General features: G+C 38.4%; 1 protein-coding gene across 1 annotated transcript in view; it reads right to left on the minus strand.

The window, feature by feature from the left end:
- Positions 1 to 18,970, minus strand: part of PGM5 (phosphoglucomutase 5) — a 214,070-nt gene that overhangs the window by 155,825 nt on the left and 39,275 nt on the right. Inside the window, exon 6 of the mRNA XM_027839610.1 lies at positions 18,375 to 18,529. Within this exon, the coding sequence (XP_027695411.1) occupies positions 18,375 to 18,529 (155 nt within the window). The remainder of the gene's footprint in view (positions 1 to 18,374; positions 18,530 to 18,970) is intronic.

Raw genomic sequence — 18,970 nt, forward strand, 5'->3', positions numbered from 1 at the left:
TCTCTTTCTGTGTGGAGTTTATAATTAACACAGGAACCACTCAAATTATAATGCTATAGTGAATACAAGTGGATCCCACAGGGTCAAAGAGTTAATTTGGTTCAGATGAAGAAAAGATCAAGAGCCCCAAATACCTGTTGCATACACATAGAGTAATAAAGCACAATTCCACCTAACATGAAGGATTCTTTCATAACAGGATAGTCACTTGCTGTTTCAGTATATTTTTTTCCCTTCCTTTTTAATGATGACTAGGACGTTTTCATTCATCAGAAATGTACATGTTCTCCTGGCAGGGGGGATTGAGAAATGGAAACTCCCAGGTGTCCAGATAGCTTTTTCTAGGCTTGCCTCCAAAAAAACATGTGTGCAACAGACAGTATCAAAGTTAGCACCATGAAAAACAATTTGGATTGACACCTTCTGTCCTCATCTATGAAGGTCAAGTTCCCAGACCACAAGAGTTGATTGAATGAATTTTCTGCCTGCAGAAAACTCAGTGAATTGAGGGGTTTGATGGCAAATATTTAACAAAATATACACATGACACACTTGAAAGTTTAATCTGCATTCTTAACATTTTCTCTATCACTTTCTTAAATTTAGACAATCAACAAAACAATCAATCAAGTCCTGATTTATAGCATTTATTGATTTCCTAGGTGTAAAGGCTCACTCTGAAAATTTAACAGTAGATTTTGGCAAGCTAATATAAGTTGACTCCAGATCATCCCTGCCCTTCTTCCTCATCCTAGGAGGCTGTTAAGGTCTCTTACCTCAGTGGGAAGACTAGTATATCAGTATATGTGATCTTTGGCATCCTGAGACTCTTTTCCCTTTTTCCAACTTTCCCTCCCTCCTTCCCAGAAGTTTTTGAATTTGTTAACATAAAGCAGGGATCTTCTTAAGCCTGCTCATTATCCTGTGATAGAAAATTGTTAGCTTTTCACTGGGAATACAAACACCTTGGAAATGGGCAAACATTTCAAATCAGGCTTGATTTATTGTTTTGTTGATTGTCTAAATTTAAGAAAGTAGGGGCAGCTGGGTGGCGCAGTGGATAGAGCACTGGCTCTGGAGTCAGGAGGATCTGAATTTAAATCTGGTCTCAGACCAGACCCGTGACACTTACTAGCTTTGTGACCCTGGGCAAGTCATTTAACCCCAATTGCCTCTCCAAGAAAAAAAAAAGAAAGGAGCAAATGTTAATAATACAAATTAAACTTTGAAATGTTAATTACATAAATTAAACTTGTGCATTTATAATATATAAATGTAGTAATATGTGTATATATGTATATACACACATCTACATCATATACATACACACATTCATATATACATATACATATACATACATATAAAGTTTGTTGTTAAACATTTACCAGCACATCCCTGATATAGAGAAGAACAAGAACCAGGGTCAGGTTTCCTTCCTGATACTTCCTGTCCAAAAGCTCTGTTCTACCAAATCTACTGCCTTCTTTCCTGAGGGCTTACTGATCTGAGATCGTTACTCCTGTGCTATTTGCACCCCTCTGCTAACACATTTGGTCTTTTTGTTGTTGTTGTTGTTGTTTTGCTTTTTGGTGAGGCAATCGGGTTTAAGCGACTTGCCCAGGGTCACACAGCTAGTAAGTGTCAAGTGTCTAAGGCCAGATTTGAACTCAGGTCCTCCTGACTCCAAGGCCAGAGCTCTATCCACTACGCCACTTAGCTGCCCCTAACATATATGATATAATAGTCTACCAGGGAAGTATTTGCTCCTCTGAAGGACACTCTCCCCATTTTCTTTAACTGGGGTACCAGGCCCAAAGTCAGCTTCCAAACACTCACTTGCAAGGAAGGCTCTCAGGAGCTACTTCTCTGGCCACAAAGAGTAGATAAGAGAGCTATATCTTAGTTATCATGGTTTACCTGTAGGCCTTGATCAGCCTGTAACTGATCTGCACCTTCATCATTTATTTTTTCCCCAGCAGAATGTAAGCATCTCAAGGGCAGGGACTGTCTTGCTTTTGTATTTGTACCCCTAAGGCCCCCAACACAGATAGAGTTAGGGATAGGTATGGGGCCTATGATTTCATTAGTATAAGGAATTTCTGGGGCAGGAAATTTCCTTGAAAAGAAATTACAGATCCTTGAAGTATGAAAGGAAGTTATTGGCAAAGGGAGATCCATGGAATTTAATAACCACTTCATCTCTTTTGTAACAAGTCTGCCATGTTGTTCTGTGAATTGTACAGGAGCCATTGTGAAGACTTTGTGTCCAAGTTGCAAAATATAAGGTACATTAAGAAATAAATGATATACACAGGGAGAATCTTTAATTGGTACTTTTGCTGCAAAGGTATCTTCCAGATAACAACTGTCTATTGTTCTTCTCCTTCGTATGAAAACTTTGCCAAACTCCACAGGCCTTTATGCTCTGGCAGCTTGACAAGGCATATGGTTCAGAGTTAGCTTGGGTTATCCGGTGTTTTCCTTACATCTTTCACGTCACTAATAAAAGTGTCTAATGACCATTAAATGTCAAAACCCTGAACTTTAAACATGACTTGAATTTTTGCCAAAGAAGAAGGTCTTACATGTAGTGTTAGTATATAAACTTACAACAGGAAGAGATTCAGTGAACAGTGAATTCAAAGATATGAAGGTACAAAATTGGGTTGGGAAGCCCTGTTATTGTTCTATTGGGAGTGACCAAAGGATATGTTCTGTTGTGTCAAAGAAGGGGAGGGGTGTTTTAAATACTGGAATTCAACAAACATTTATTAAGTACCTAAAATGTGTACAAACTCCTGAGCCCTTGCCATCAACTCTTTCAAAGAGGCCTTAGGACTTGTGGGCCTTTCCATCTGCCCTGCAGAACAACTGCTATCTTCCCCAATTAGACTGTGAGCTCCTTGAAGGTAAGGAGCTCATAGTCTAATTGTTTTTTTTTCTATTTTATCTTCAGAACAGTGCTTGACATATAGTAAGCACTTGAAACTTTTTCATTCATTTACTCATTCAAGGCACTGTGTGCTAGGTGCTATAGATAAAAAGCCAAAAATACAGGGGCACAATCCCTTCCCTCTAGGAGCTTCTGTTCTATTGGAGGCATACACTATAAACATGGTTAAGTAAATACCAAGTGTATATAAAGCAATCCAAAGTAACTTAACAGTCAGAAAGCAACTGGGGGAAAATCAGGAGAGGCCTTGCTAGGAAGTGGCACCTGAGCTGTGTGCTTTGTTGAACTGGACAGCTAGGTGGTGCAGGGGAAAGAGTGTCAGGCCTGGAGTTAGGAAGACTCATCTTCCTGAGTTCGAATCTGGCCCCAGACACTTACTAGCTGTGTGACCCTGGGCAAGTCACTTAACCCTGTTTGCCTCAGTTCTCTCTTCTGCAAAGTGAGCTGGAGAAGGAAATGGCTAAACCACTTCAGTATCTTTGCCAAGAAAACTCCGAAGGGGGTGAGGAGGGAGTGCATTCCAGCCATGGAGACCACTTCTGCAAAAGCCAAGATGTTAAAAGATGGAATTTAGTTTAATTCAACACGCATTTATGTGTCATTCATTGTGTTATCCACTAAAGGTAAAAAGGCAAGAATAAAATAGTCCCTAGCTCCAAGAAGCTTATATTCTACTGGGGGCGAGGAGTAACACGGCAATAAGCAAATACAAACACATACAAAGTAAATAAAATTAAATTTCTAGGGTAGCAGAAGAAAAGTATAATATACTGAGGGAACCAAGGAAAGTTTCATGTAGGGAGTGACATTTGGCCTGAGCCTTGAAGAGACTGCAAGAAACAGTGATAAGGAAGGAAAGCACTCCTGGCATGGAGCATAGCCTGTGCAAAAGTAAGGGGGTAGGACATAGAATGTGGTATGTGGGGAACAGAAAGTAGTCTAATCTAGTTAAGATGTAGAGTCTTTGAAGAACAGTACTAGGTTATTAATTTAGAAAAATAGGTTGGGGCCAGATTGTGAATGATTTTAAATACCAAATAAAAAACTTTAAATTTTATCCTAGAGACAATAGAAAATCACTGAAATTTCTTGTGCAGGTAGAAGGCAAGGTCACACTTGTGCTTTAAGGGTATTAATTAGTAAACTACAAGGTGGTAATTATCCAAAACAGTAGAACACAATACACTACAGTAAATGACCACAGTAACCTAGTATTTAATAAACCTAAAGATCCAAGCTTTGGAGATAAGAACTCAACATTTACCAAAAACTGCTGGGAAAATTAGAAAGCAGTTTGACAGAAATTATATATAGACCAACATCTCACATCATATAACGAGATATGGTCGAAATGGGTACTTGATTTAGACATAAAGGGTGATATAAGCAAATAGGGGAGCATGGAATATTTTACTTGTCAGATCTACGGATAAGGGAAGCATTTATAACCAAACAAGAGATAAAGAACATTATGGGATGTAAAATGGATAATTTTGGTTACAATGAATTGCACAAACAAAACTAATGCAGCCAAGATTAGGAGGAAAGCAGAAAACTGTGGGAAAAAATTTTTACAGCAAGTTTCTCTGATAAAGGCCTCATTTCTAAAATATATAGAGAACTGAATCAAATTTATAAGAATACAAGTCATTCTCCAATTTATAAATGGTAAAAGAATGAGAACAGGCAGTTTTCAGAAGAAGAAATCAAAGCTATCTATAGCCATATAAAAAATAAAAATGCTCTAAATCACTATTGATTAGAGAAATGCAAATTAAAAAAACTCTGAGGTACCACCTCATATCTATCAAATAGGCTAATAGGACAGAAAAGGAAAATGACAAATGTTGGAGGGGATATGGGAAAATTGGGACATTATTGCAATGTTGGTAAAGTTGTATACTGATCTAACTGTTCTGTAGAATGATTTGGAACTATGTCCAAAGGGCTATAAAACTGTGCATACCCTTTGATCCAGCAATACCATTACTAGGTCTATATACTAAAGAGATTAAAAAAAAAGGAAAAGGACTTATATGTACATTGTGGCTATGAAGAATTAGTAATTGAGGAGATACCCATCAATTGGGGAATGGTTGAACAAGTTGTGGTAGATTGTGATGGAATACTACTGTGCTATAAGAAATAACAAGCAGGATGCTTTCAGAATAACCTGGAAAGATTTACATGAACTGATACAAAGTGAAGAGAGCAGAACCAGGAGGACATTGTACACAGTAACAGCAATACTGTATGATGATAAACTACGAATGGCTTGTCTATTCTCAGCAATACAATGATCTAAGACAATTCCAAAGGACTTATAATGAAAAATGCTATCCCTCTCCAGAGAAAGAACTGATAGTGTCTCAATGCAGATTGAACCAAGCTTTTTTTTAACTTTATTTTTCTTGTTTGTTTTTTGGTCTATGTTTTCTTTCACAACAGGGCTAATATGGAAATATGTTTTGCATGACTGCACATGTATAACCTATATCAAATTGCTTGCATTCTCGTTGAGTAGGGAGCTGGAGGGAGAGAAAGAGAGGGGGGAGGAGGGAGGGAAAGAGGGAGACAATTTGGAACTCAACATTTTAAAAAACAAATGTTAAACATTGTTTTTACATGTAATTGAAAAATTAAATATTAAAAAAAGAATATCAGTTGGACCACGGTGTGAAAGATAGATTATGAAGGAGAAAGACTGAAAGTGGAAAGGACAATTAGGAGTCTATTAAAATAGTGATAGGGAGGTGATAAGAGTCTGAACTACAGTGGTATCTGTGTAAGTAGAGAAAAGGAATGTGAGGGATGTTGAGGGTGTAGATCAACAAAACTTGGCAAATAACTGGATATGAGAGGTGAGAGATAATGTGGAACTAAAAGATTACTCAAAGGTTGCAGATCTGAGTGAATGAAAGGATGGTAGAATTCTCTGTATAAATTAGGAAGAGAAGTAGATTTTCAAGGAAACAATGAATTTTATTTTGGATAGATTGAGTTTGAGATGCTATTGGGACATCTAGATAGAAATATCTAGCAAGTAGCAATGGGGGCCAGAGTTCAGGAGAAAGATAAGGCTAGATGTGTAGATTGAGGAGTCATGTTCATATGAATGATAATTGAACCTATGATAGCTGATGATATCACTGATAGTATAAAAATCAAAAGAGGACTCAGGAGGGAGTATGCTCATATTTAGAGAATGGGACATAGACAATGATCTGGCAAAGTAACTGAGAAGGGGCAGTCATAGAAGTAAGAGGAGAACCAGGACAAAGTAATATACAGAAAACTCAGGGAAGAAAGAGATTTCAGGAGGAGGGAGCAATCAACCATGTATAAAGCTATATAGAAGTCAAGGGGAATGGCTGAAAAAATATCACTGAATTTCTCAATTAAGAGACGCTTGGTAACCTTAAAGAGAGAAGTTTCAGTCAAGTGGTGGGCTCAGAAGTCAGACTGCAAGATTGAGAAGTGGTAGATAAGTAAAGGGAGACAAGGGATATCAATAGCTTCTTAGAGGAATTCATCAGTGAAAGGAAAAAAAGATATAGGAATATTGCTAGAGATGGTAGGAGGATCAAGTAAAGGACTGGTTTTGTTTTAAGAATGGCTAAATGTTGGGCTTGTTTGTAGACATCAGGTATTGAGTCAGTGAAAAGAGTTTGGAGGTTAGAAACAGAGATGATTTAAGGGACAAACTCTGGGAGGAAACAAGAAGGAATAGGATCAAGGGCAAAAGTAGAAGGGTAGGTGTTGAGAAGGAAATGTGAGGAATAATATTGGTGAAAAGAGAGAGTTTACTATGGATGACTTCAATTTTCTAAGTAAAGTATGAGGTAATGTCCTCTGCCTGGGGATGTGGGGAGTGGGGTGGCTCAAGAAGAAAAGAGAAAAATTGGAGCAATAGAAAGGATGATAGGTGATGAATCAAGGAATAATAAATCAATGAACTCAATCAACCCATCATATGACATCCCCCAGCTGCACATCAGCAGGAGTAAACAAGTAGATGGTGAAAGTAATCTAAGGTTGGGGTCTGGAAAGACATGAGCAGTGATAAGGCCCAACGGCTCCAGGTGGGGACAAGAGTAAAGGTGAACTGTTTAGCATTCAGATTTCAAAGGGGAAAATATAAGGCCAGAACAGACAAGATGGACTTAGAAAGCAGGGTGCAGTAGAATGGCTAGAGGTTGGAAGTGAGGATGAAGATGAGGTTTAAGAGGGAAGAGGCACAGGGAGAGCTGTAGGGATAGAAAGTTATAATCTGACAGATAAGACTAATCTGAAGGGTATAACATGTGCTATAGTGAGAAATCAAAAAATTCTTAACACTTAGGCTTCTAGAAAGCAAAGCTTAGATTACAAATAAAGGCAAGTAGTTGAGAAACCCAAAGTTAAGGTTCCCATAAGAATTTAAAAGCATGTCCCATGACATAATTTAGACTATTAAATATGAACCCTAGATATGATAGCAGGAATCCACTAAAGGGCAAAGTGATTTGCCCAAGGCCATGTGCTAAGTCAATGGAAAAACTAAGAATAGGACTCAGGTCTTTTCTTAACGTTGACAAATCTTCCTCTCATAGATAGATTTGACAATGGCTGACAAAAAGTGCTTGCAAATATAGTGTGCATGACGGAGCTGGCTTCTAAAAATGGGACATGGAATGATGGTGCCATCGGTATATTTTGGAACTCATGGGACTTAATATTTATCCCATAGTGTTTCAACAGTCTACTCAGGCAACTTAGAAACAAGATGGAGTCAAATGAGCACAATGTAAAACTGACTCATACCACTTAAGTTTCTATGAATAAACAGTTCATCCAAAATACCTCCTGCAACTTCTACTCATTTAGTTAAGTGGTATTTCCCACTATGCCCAGTCATGATATACAATCATTTCCTCATCAAATAGTAGCACAAAGTTACAGAATTTAAAAATAACCTTTATATTACTCCTGTCTTTGCAGAGTGACAGCTGAATTACAGAAAACACTACTATGCCACTTCCTTAGTTGCTGCAAAGAGTGTGACAAACTAATCTGACCAGCAGTATCGGACAGCCGACATCATGATAAGAAAGATGAGATTCAAATGATACAAATTCCAAAACGGGTTTTTAACTCTTCAGTTGGTTACTGTTTTGCCATTATGGACTTGAAAACTAAAGAATGAGAAGCCAGCCTCTTGCTGACAGTCCCTTAACATTCAACGTGGTTACTATGTAGCCCAAGAGCTTCAATGCTGATTTAACATTATTGAAAAAATCTGTTTCACTGTAAGTTCATATAAAGCAAATGTAGCCTTCTTGTTTTCCCCTATCATGTTAAATGAACTTTTCCAAAGAGGGGGACGATTTCCAGATGGGTCTTCATATAAGGATCCCAATTTATATCTTTTCTATTGCTAAAAGATCTCTAATTTTAGAACTTCTAGTATAGAAATTCCCTCCATTGATCTATCTTTGATTAAGAAGATAATAGGCTCATAGATTTAAAGCTGGAATAGAAGAGAAAAATAAGCATTTATTATGCATCTACTATGTGCCAGGAACTGTGTTAAACAAATATAACTCTCTTTTCACTCTTCTGTGCTGGAATTGCCTGAGGACCATAAACCTTAAGTGATTTGCCTAGGATCACTTAGTAAATTTCAGAGTTAAGATGTCCAGCACTCTATCTTCCATCCTATATTCCCTCAACAAATGAGATAATATTTGTAAAAGCACACAGAACAATGACAGCCACATAATTGTTGTTTGTCCTTCATACCGGAAGAGGACCAATGACCAATGATGTTGGGGTCAAGATACAGTGTGTTCAGCTATGGCTTATTAGCCCAATATGATGAGCTCAGAAGGCTCCACCATAGATCTTACACAAATAGTTTGAACATTTGAGATGGAGTTGTCTCTGGATTTGCATACCTCAGGTTTCTTTTGTGCTACTGCAATTCTGCTTTTCTTACAGAGCACATCTTCTCTGATGCAGGCACATCATGCTGGGTGGTCCTGCGCCAGCATCTCCCACGTCTCACAAGTAATATTCTATATAAATGTTTATTTCCTTCCTTCCTTTCTTCCTATAATTGTTGCTACTATCACTGAAGCCCACCCCCATCCCCAACCAAGCTGCCCCCACCACCACTAATAGTATTACTGTTACTATTACTACTGGCACTCAAAATTTGAAAAAATTCAAAGTGTCCCTAGCAATAATCATAGGAGAGTAAGTGTTTACGATGGTGCAGTAAGAGCAATATTCTAGGCTGTGCCTCATACAGACTAGCCTAGTTTTTCCTTAAAAGGTATCAGAACCATACTGGAGAGTAATTTGGCTCAGGGGACTAAGGAATCAGCCATTGAAGTAGCTTCCTGATGGCCTATCATGCTTATCAGGAGTTCCTCTCTCCAGCTTCTGACTAGAAGATCAATATGGCTAGCCTAGAAGCAGGGAAGTTATGCCCAGATGAATTAGTGATCAACTCTTGTTGAATATCCTTTTTCTGCTATAGCCAAGTAAACCTCCTTTTATTAATTGATAAACCTAACGAGTGTTTCATTTTGTTCCAATCTGAGACCTGAACTATTCACACAGATCAACCTGAATGAGGGATGGTCCTACCTTATAGAAGGGATGTTCTTTTAGTGAGGATACCAAATAGACTCTATAGGGACACAATAATAGTTTATATAGCATTATAAGGTTTAAGAAGTACATTGGTCACAACAGCCTTGCAAGGTAGGTTGTACAAGTATCAATCTTCCCATTTTATAGATGAGGAAATAATAGGTTCGGTGGTTTGCCTGCAGTCATATAGCAAGGCTAGGATTTGATCCCACTCTTTTGTCTCCAAGTCCAGCCTCCTGGGCTTGGCTCCAGTACCCATGGGGCTGGCAAACTAAGGTCTTGCCTTGGAGACCTAAGTAAAAAAATCTGGCCTTAAGTAACGTTATATTGTATTTTAAAATGTAAAAACCACTTTCACAATTGATACAAAAACAAGCAGCAGGGCAGATTTGGCCCGCAGGTCAAAGTCTTTGGATTCCTGATCTAGACCAGATACCTTTGGTTCTTTAGAGGAAAAAAAAAATCAAAACTTGTGACATACACAAGTTAAAATTACCCTGTCAAGACTCTTAAGGTGATTTTGCAAACAGAAATGAGGTTTTACAATAGGTAAAGCAGATCTTGCATTTCTGAATCAAGGGAGGGAAAGAAAGAAGGAAGGAAAGAAGGAAGGAAGGAAGGAAGGGAGGAAGGAAGGAAGGAAGGAAGGAAGGAAGGAAGGAAGGAAGGAAGGAAGGAAGGAAATAAGCATTTATAAAGTACCTATTATGTGCCAAGCACTGTGCTACTTCAGTGGGGTAATTAAAATAACAGTGAATCTTGGGTATTCAATAATCTGCACTGGAGATAACCAGTTTTATTTAAGAGTTTTATAATAATACACCTATTTTTGCTCCTCATCCTCACCAATACAAGTCTACCTTCTCTTCCAATCATACTTTTCCTAATGACATCTTTCTTTCCTATTCTTCATTGTTTAAATGTTACAGCCTGTTCACAACCACCACAGACCCCCTTGGAGATGAACTTACAGGAGGACCTGGACAATAGTCCAATTAATGAGATCACAAATCTATTTGTGTATTTAATAAGATCATCTTACATTTATTCATTTGGGGTTTTCATGTAACACATTTCATTTGAGTCTTATGACAAATGTGTGAGGTAAGAATGTATTATTATTATTCCCACTTTAGAGATGAGGAAAAAGACTCTGAGAGATTAAGTGATTTGCCTGATATCACAATAAGAGCTTGGATTTTAATCTAAAATCCAGGTTTTCCAACACCTATTCCAATAATCTTTCCACTATACCATGTGGCTTGTCATAGGAATTACAGCAGAGATTGTGTGGGTAAAGTGAATCAATATGCTGAATGCTGATAGGCCAGTCAGTCAATAAGCATTTATTAAGCACCTACTATATGTCAGACACTGTTCTAAGCAATGGAGATATAAAGACAGGCAAAAAATAGTCTCTCACAGATCTCACAATCTAATATAGGAGGAGACAACATGAAAACACTATATACAAATAAGAGGGTTTCAAGATAAAATGGAGATAATGAACAGAGGAAATGGACCAGCATTAAGGAGAACAGGAAACACTCCTTGTAGAGAGTAGAATTATTTTAGAACAGTATGGCCAAATGAAATAGTTACACACACACACACACACACACACACACACACCCTTCAAATGGGAAAGTAAAGGGCCTGTGGTTTTTTTCATTTAGAGCTCCCTCTTCAATGAATGAATGGAAGGAAGGAAGGAAGGAAGGAAGGAAGGAAGGAAGGAAGGAAGGGAAGACAGGTTTTGTCTTTGGGGTTCTTATATTTTAATAGAGGAAGACAACACGTATAGTAGAATGGTGGCCAGGGTGGAGTGCTTTGGTCAGGGAGGCAATAGGGATTGTGACTGGAGTTACAGAACAATTGACTGACATGTCCTTTCCAGGAGTGGTAGCATTGATTTGATTGTTGTAACCAGAGCAAATGCTCTAAACTTCCAAAAAATGATGTACCCAAGGCAATCCTTCAGGATTGTTTTAGGTCAAACACTTGGCATTTTTTTTTTTTTGCTTTTTTAAAATTCCAATTACAGTTCAGCATCTTACCCCCATCTAGATAGAGATATAAAATATTTGGTATAGACTCTTTTTGAGGACCTGATTAGAAAACTATTGCCAAAGGTGACTAGGCTTTCTTTCTATTTCAGAATGCCCTGTTATTCTTGGGTAAATGACATCAGAATACAGTCTGATAACATCCATGTGTTGAGGAGCTGAAGCTCATTGATATAGCTGAGGCAATAGATGGAAAATAATATGAGCCATTTGCTGAGTAGTCATTCATCATTCTCAGCCAAGGTATAAAAATAAAGCCAAACCAAAGAATGAACTCCTAGCTGGACATTATAGATCAGTGAGAACTTGCATACATACTTGCAGCATTTACATCTGCATTCAGACAAGATGTGGTCCATATTCAGTTCATGGTGTTGGCCCATGGACCTACATTCAGAGCAATTAACATTTTCTAAGGCTCTAGGGGGCTCTTTCTACTCATTTAGTCATGTTTTCTGATCTTCAGCCCTAACTCCAATTCAATTTAGCTGAATTCAATTCAACAAACATGAAATATCAACTCAATTCAAAGTATTGTGCAATGGGGATACAAAGAACAAAATAATCCTTGCCCTCGAGTAGCATACATTCTATTGACCCAAAATTCCAATCTCACTCTAATGGAGGAAGTAAAAGAGACCAAGGCAAGTGAGTGACTTGAGACATGAAAACAGGGTGGGAAGGGGAGTGCAGGGTCAAGGGAGGAAAGAGAAGGAATTTCATCTCCATATTTTTAAGAATGCAACCAAATCTGACCCTCTTTGGAGCAGAAATATGCTTATTAGGGGCCTTATGAAGAAAATGTTGTGGACCCCATTTTAGATTGTAAATATCCCTAGAGAGCAAGGCTCCTGACTGATATCCTTCATATATGATCCCTTCATAAGATGATCACATTGAAAGCTGATACAAGATGATGTAACATTTTGGGATGGGTTGAAGAGAAACCTTGGGGCACTAGTAAACTTCCAATTTGTTTTTCTTTGAAAAACATTCCCTTGCAACCACAAATCAGACTCATCCAGAATGACAAAGGCCCAAAAGAATGCTAAGTCCAAGACTGAAAAACCGTCCTATCCTCTCATAAATGGAGCCCTTGTTTGAGTAAGCAGAAACTAAAGACACAGCGTAGCTTGCCTCAGGGAACTACAATGACCATACAACAATGGAAGTTTGTCTGAATAATTCATCAGCTTCAAGGGTGCTTTGAATTCTAGGGTTCTGCAAACCTCATCTCACTCAAAAATACCACAAATACAGGGAAGGGTGCCATTGAGTGTCCCTTTCTTCCAGTCAAGTCATTGTTCTTCTGAGGCTTTGGTATTTTAGTCCTATAAACGCCTGCCTGATGTTTTCTTGGCACACTTCTATCATCTTCTTCTTTGCAAATAAGTAAGTAAATTATATGGGAAACCACAGTCAAGGCCTGGGCTCAGCACTGAGGCTTAAAGGATTTATTTTACCTACAAGTAAAGAAATTTACAAAGTATCCATCACAAAAATCCACCTGGGACCTGTAGAAGATATCAAATTAGCCAAAACAAATCAGCAAGTCAGAGCCCTAAAGAATTCTGAATCCCAACCAGCAAGCATGAATAATCCTTTTAAATGGTCACTTACATATCAGAACAGGTCCTTTGTGAAATTTCTAAGCAAGGCCTCCAGTTTTGGACTTAAACTGAGATTTACAGGGAAGGGGAAGATAAAGTGAAATCAAGAAGGACTGGGAAATTTCCACAAGAAAGAGGCCAAGTGGTTTTTATTGTCAGAATTAAAGCAGCTTCTCCTGGTCAGGCTTTTGGATGGTTATGGCCATCTTCTCTCTAGCAGGGCAACTGCTTCAATTGGTTTTGGGGGGTAGAGGGTAGAGTGTCATCCTAATTTATGGACATAGAGTCTCAGAATCATAGAATCTCAGGATTGAAAGAGATCTCAGAGAACATCTAGTCCTTTCTATACCCCTAAAAGAATCCCCTCTGCCACATACACACACAAGGACTCCTGGAGCCTTTGCAAAGCCTCTGCATTGAAAAGGGAGAGTTGTGACATGAGTCAGCCCCTTCCACTTCCGGAGAGCTCTGATTGCCAGGAAGTCTCTCCTTGTATGAAACTGAAATCTCTCCTCTCACAGCTATCCATTGTTCCTAGGTCTTGCTCTCTGAGGCCAAAAGAAACAGGCCTAATTCCTTTTCTACATGAACGCCCAACAAATACAGAAAACAGCTATCATGTCTACCATTCTTAGTTCCTTTAATCAATCCTGGTATGACCTAATCCCAAGTCCTCTCTCCATTCTTAGCATTCTCATCTTGGCCCACTCCAATGGCAAAGGCAATGGCATTTCTAGGATATAATGCTCAGCCAGAACTGAACACAATTCTCCTAAGTACAGTGCTTTGCACAAAGTAAGTACTTAATAAATGTTTTTTTCATTCATTCATTTATCTATCCATCCATCCTTTCATCCATCTATCTATCTATCTATCTATCTATCCATTCATTCCAGATGTAATGGTGTGATTCCATGGTATAATGGTTAGCACTCTGGACTCTGAATCCTGCAATCTGAGTTCAAATCTCAGTGGGACTTTCTCTCTCCAGATGTAGTCTGACTAGGTCAGCTTACACTGGGGTTACCTCTTCCCTCATTCTTGACAATCCCTTGATATCAGTATAGCCTAAAAACAAATTAACTTTGGGGGAAATGCCATGTCACATTACTGTTTCATTTTTAGCTTGCAATCTTTGTGGGGGAAAAGTCCAAATGTTTTTCACACAAACTATTGTCTATCCACATCTGATCATGGATTTATAGGTTTTTTTCTTAAATCTGTGTCAGATTTTGCCCTTATTTCTCCTAAATGTAATCTTATTAGATTCAGCCCATCATTCTATCCTGCCAAGATCCTTTTAAATCCTTACTATGCCACGTTCTACTCTTTACCTTCTGTTGTAGTAGCCCGTAGTAGCAGCAGCAGCAGCAGCCACAGCATTTACACAAATCTTCAGGATTTGCAAAACACTTTATATATGTTCTATCATCTGATACAATAATTCTGTGAAATAGATGCATTTTACATATGAAAAAACTGAGACTGAGTTACCCAATTTACCAAATAGCATGTAAGTGGACTTGTTACAGCAGAGCTAAAATGTTTTAAATCATTTTGCCAATAATGAATAATATATTATTATTATTAACTTTTATATAGCACCCAATATGTACCAGGCACAGTGCTAAGTGCTTTACAATTATTGTCTCATTAGATGCTTTAAGTTTTGCAAAGCACTTTGCAAATATTATCTCATTTTGTCCTCACAACAACCCTGAGAAGGAGGTGCTATGATTATTCCCATTTCACAGATAAGAAAAGTGAAAGTAAAAAAGGCAACATGACTAACTCACACAGCTAACAAAGATCTGAGGCAGGATTCAAACTTGGGTCTCCCAGACTCCAATTCTACCGCTCTTGTCCACTATGCCGTGATTCATTTACAAATTTGATTATCATGCTGTATCAATACTTCCAAAGATTTATGATTTTATTGGCATGGCTACTCACTAATGCACTGATGTGGAATTAGTAGGTGGTCTTCTAGAGTTGCTATGGCCAAAAAAATTATTTTTATTACCTAGTGGTAGATGAGCTTTCTGGCAATAAGCTTCTTCAAACTGATTTTTGGATGGCTGTCCATCAACAGGTTGCTATAAAAAAAAAATCTTTTCAGCTTGATAGGACCTACCAAAGCTTTTGTTCCATCAGCCTAGCTTTTAAGAGACTAGAGTTCACTGTGCCACAATGAAGCATCTGAGTAGGGCTTGAGTGGAGTGTGGAGATCTAATTGCCTAATTACCCAGAATGCTAAAAAGGATGCACAGTACTCAGTAGAATAAGGCAATCTACAACTAGCTGACAGTCCTTAGGGGGTAGTTAGGTGGTGCAGTGAATAAAACTCTGGCCTTGGAGTCATGGAGCACCTGAGTTCAAATCCAGCCTCAGACACGTGATACTTACTAGCTGTGTGACCTTGGGCAAGTCACTTAACCCCAATTAATGCCAAAAAAAAAAAAAAAAAAAAAAAAAAGACAGTCCTTGCTTTTGTCTTTCTGTTTCTTAGCATTTCCAGAAACAGTTTTAGTAACCTAATCCACTGCTTCGAGAACATTTTCACTGACTCATAAAAGACCATGGAATTATAAAAGTCCAGGGGACCTCAAAAAGAAGAAATGAGCAACTAAGTCATACTCTGTCAGCCTACCCTTTAAAGGTATTGGACATGAATATTAAATGGACGTTTGCCCATCTTCATTGTGTTACCACTGTTGACTTAGTGAAATTGATCAATCAATCAACAGAGCATTTATTAAGTACCTACTATGTACCTAGCACTGTGCTAAGTCCAAGAGATATAAAGAGAGGCAAATATAGTCCTTGACCTCAAATAGTTTACATTCTCTTTTTTAGGCAATTGGAGTTAAGTGACTTGCCCAGGGTACACAGCTAAGTGAGTGTTATGTGTCTGAGGTCGGATTTGAACTCAGGTCCTCCTGACTTCAGGGCCGGTGCTCTATCCACTGTGCCACCTAGCTGCCCAAGGAGCTTACATTCTAACAGGGTAGATAACATGTACATATTTATGTATAAATGCAAAATAAATATAAGGTTGTCAAATATAAGGTAATTATGGAAGAAGGACCCTAGCAGTTAGGATCAGGAATGGCTTTCTATAGAAGGTAGTATTTTAAGTGTATCTTGAAGAAAGTAGGGGATTCTATGAGACGGAAGTGAGAAGATGTGCCCTCCACTCATGGGGGACAGTTGAAATAGAGAAGGGAGATGAATGCTGGATATAAGGAACCAAGAGAAGCGGAATAACGGACAATGAGGCTAGAAAGATGGGCTGGGGCCAAGAAGGGGAGAAGAAAGTACCATCCATCAAACAGCTAATTCCTCTCCCTATAGGAAACCAGGACTAGAGATCTATTTTTATTCCTTTTATGTCAAGTCTCGCCTATCCTAGTTTACTCACTAAAAAAGAGGGTGAAAAGCAACATAATATTTCTGTACTTGGTAGCATGAGGAGAAAGTCAGTGCTTGCCTCCTCTTCAGATATCATGCCCTAGAGTTTTGTGGAGGATGAGCAGTGGAAAAGGAAGAGTCTGCATACAAAAGGTAAGTGTCCCAATGTATGGGTTGGGATAGATGGGGGAAAAGAGAGAGAGATAGAGAGACAGAGACAGAGAGGAGAAAAGGGAAGGAGGGGGGGAGGAGGAGAGGGGGGAAGAGGAGGAGGAGCAGGAAGAGGAGGAGAAGGAGAGAGAGAGAGAGAAAATAAGAGAGTGAGACAGAGAGTCTGTGAGAGTTCTGTATAACTAGGGAAATGGAAATTGATGAATATACAAAAGGATGAGTAAGAGAAAATTTGCAAATTAAAGGAGAGATAGAGAAGAAAGTCTTTGAAGTTATACAGAGAATCATACATTTAGAGCTAGAAAGACCCTGGTGGTCCTCAAAACCAACCCCCCTCATTTTAAAGATGAAAAAACTGAGGCACAGAGAGGTTAAGTAACTGGTAAGTAACTAAGACACAACTAGTAGGTGTCAAAGGTAGGATTATGAACCCAGGTCTTCCTCATTCCAAGACCAGTGCCCTATCTACTCTTCTGCTTCTCTCTCTTCCAACCCAAGATGTTGCCAAATTAGTAAAAATATCTCCTGTACATGAGCATAGTAGATAGAAGGTTTCATTTTACTTTACTTTCAAATTTTGCTTAAAGATAGTTTCATGAAATTGGTAATTTTTTTATTTATGCAAATCATATATAAATATCAGTGGCTCTCTCTCTTGCCCATAATCAGAAGGAGTTTTGGAAAGGTAAAGCTTTTTCTAAGATGAGAAAAGGTAATTGATGACTACCATCCAAACAAACCCCCTATTCAGAACTCAAAATCATCTTGAAGAAAGAAATTATTCTAAGAGATGTTTTTCTTTTCTTATTTTCTTTTTTAATTCATAGAATAAAATAAGCATTCCCATAATATAATAAAAAAGATGATTACACATGAAATTGCAAATCTATCATGTACAACTTGCTATTCCTTTTAAATATATTATAAAGTTATCATGTAAATTTTTTTCTTTCCTCCTTTCCCTTCCCTTCCCCCCCCAGAGAGAGCTACCATTAGACACAAATAGGTATATATATGTAAAATCATTCTGTGCATATTTCTATTTATCAGTTCATCAGAAACGCCTTTCTAACATTATTTTCTGTGATTAAGCTCCCCCACTTCTTACTTCAGCAAGAACTCTGAAAAAGCCTAATCCAATTTGAAATAAGAGACAACATAAATTAATCTTTATTCTTCCGCAAGTTGCCAACCCCTAGTTTTTCTAGAATCCAAAAGTTTGGATGAATCTTGCATATTCCCCATCAGTTGCCAAGCATTACCACCCCTGACTGAAAGCTACAACAAGTGAACTCAATGGGCCCAATAGCCACAAATCAGATAAAATGAAAACCCTGGAATCCATTCCTTTATATCAGATAATGAAAGCAAAAATTCACACAAGATCACCTCACTACTATAAAATCGACAGGTTTCATGCAATCATGTTCAACAAGTAGAAGAAATGAAGTCATGGCCCCAAAAACATGACTGAAATGATTCTTAAAGAATGGAAGCTGTTCAGGACAAACACTTCTTCCTTACCTATCCAAGGCTGTGCTGGTTGGCATACTCCTCCCAAATCCTCGAACTCCCATCTGACGAAAATGTGGAATGCAAGGGAGGTTGGCAGCAATGATGGCCAGTGAATCAGAAGGACTCACAAAGAAGCCATTTTGGCCTAGGATCATGTAACGGTCCTGTAGGAAGTAAAATATAGAAATTACCAAGCAGAGGCATTACAGCAACTCATCCCAATTGCCATAGTCTGCTGATTCCCTCCCTTTCCTGAGTCAAAGCACCCATGAAGGCACTTTTTCAGCCCTAATGGTTGGGTGTCAAGGTTGCTTCTTAATCTCAGGCTCTGTTAAGGTATTGAGATTTGCCTGAATAAAATCTCATCAGGAAGAAAGGCCTGATATATACCAAACACTTATTAAGTGCTTACTATGTACCAAACCTAGATGGCAGCTAGATGACTCAGGATAGAGTACTGGGCCTGGAATCAGGAAGATCTGAGTTCAAAACTGGCCTCAGACATGTACTACCTGTGTGACCCTGGACAAGTCACTTAAACTTGTTTGCCTTAATCCACTGGAGAAGGAAATGGCGAACCACTCCAGTATTTTTGCCAAGAAAAC

The sequence above is a fragment of the Vombatus ursinus genome, unplaced genomic scaffold (genome assembly GCF_900497805.2).
Source record: "Vombatus ursinus unplaced genomic scaffold, bare-nosed wombat genome assembly UNPS02014832.1, whole genome shotgun sequence".
NCBI classification, from domain to species: Eukaryota; Metazoa; Chordata; class Mammalia; order Diprotodontia; family Vombatidae; genus Vombatus; species Vombatus ursinus.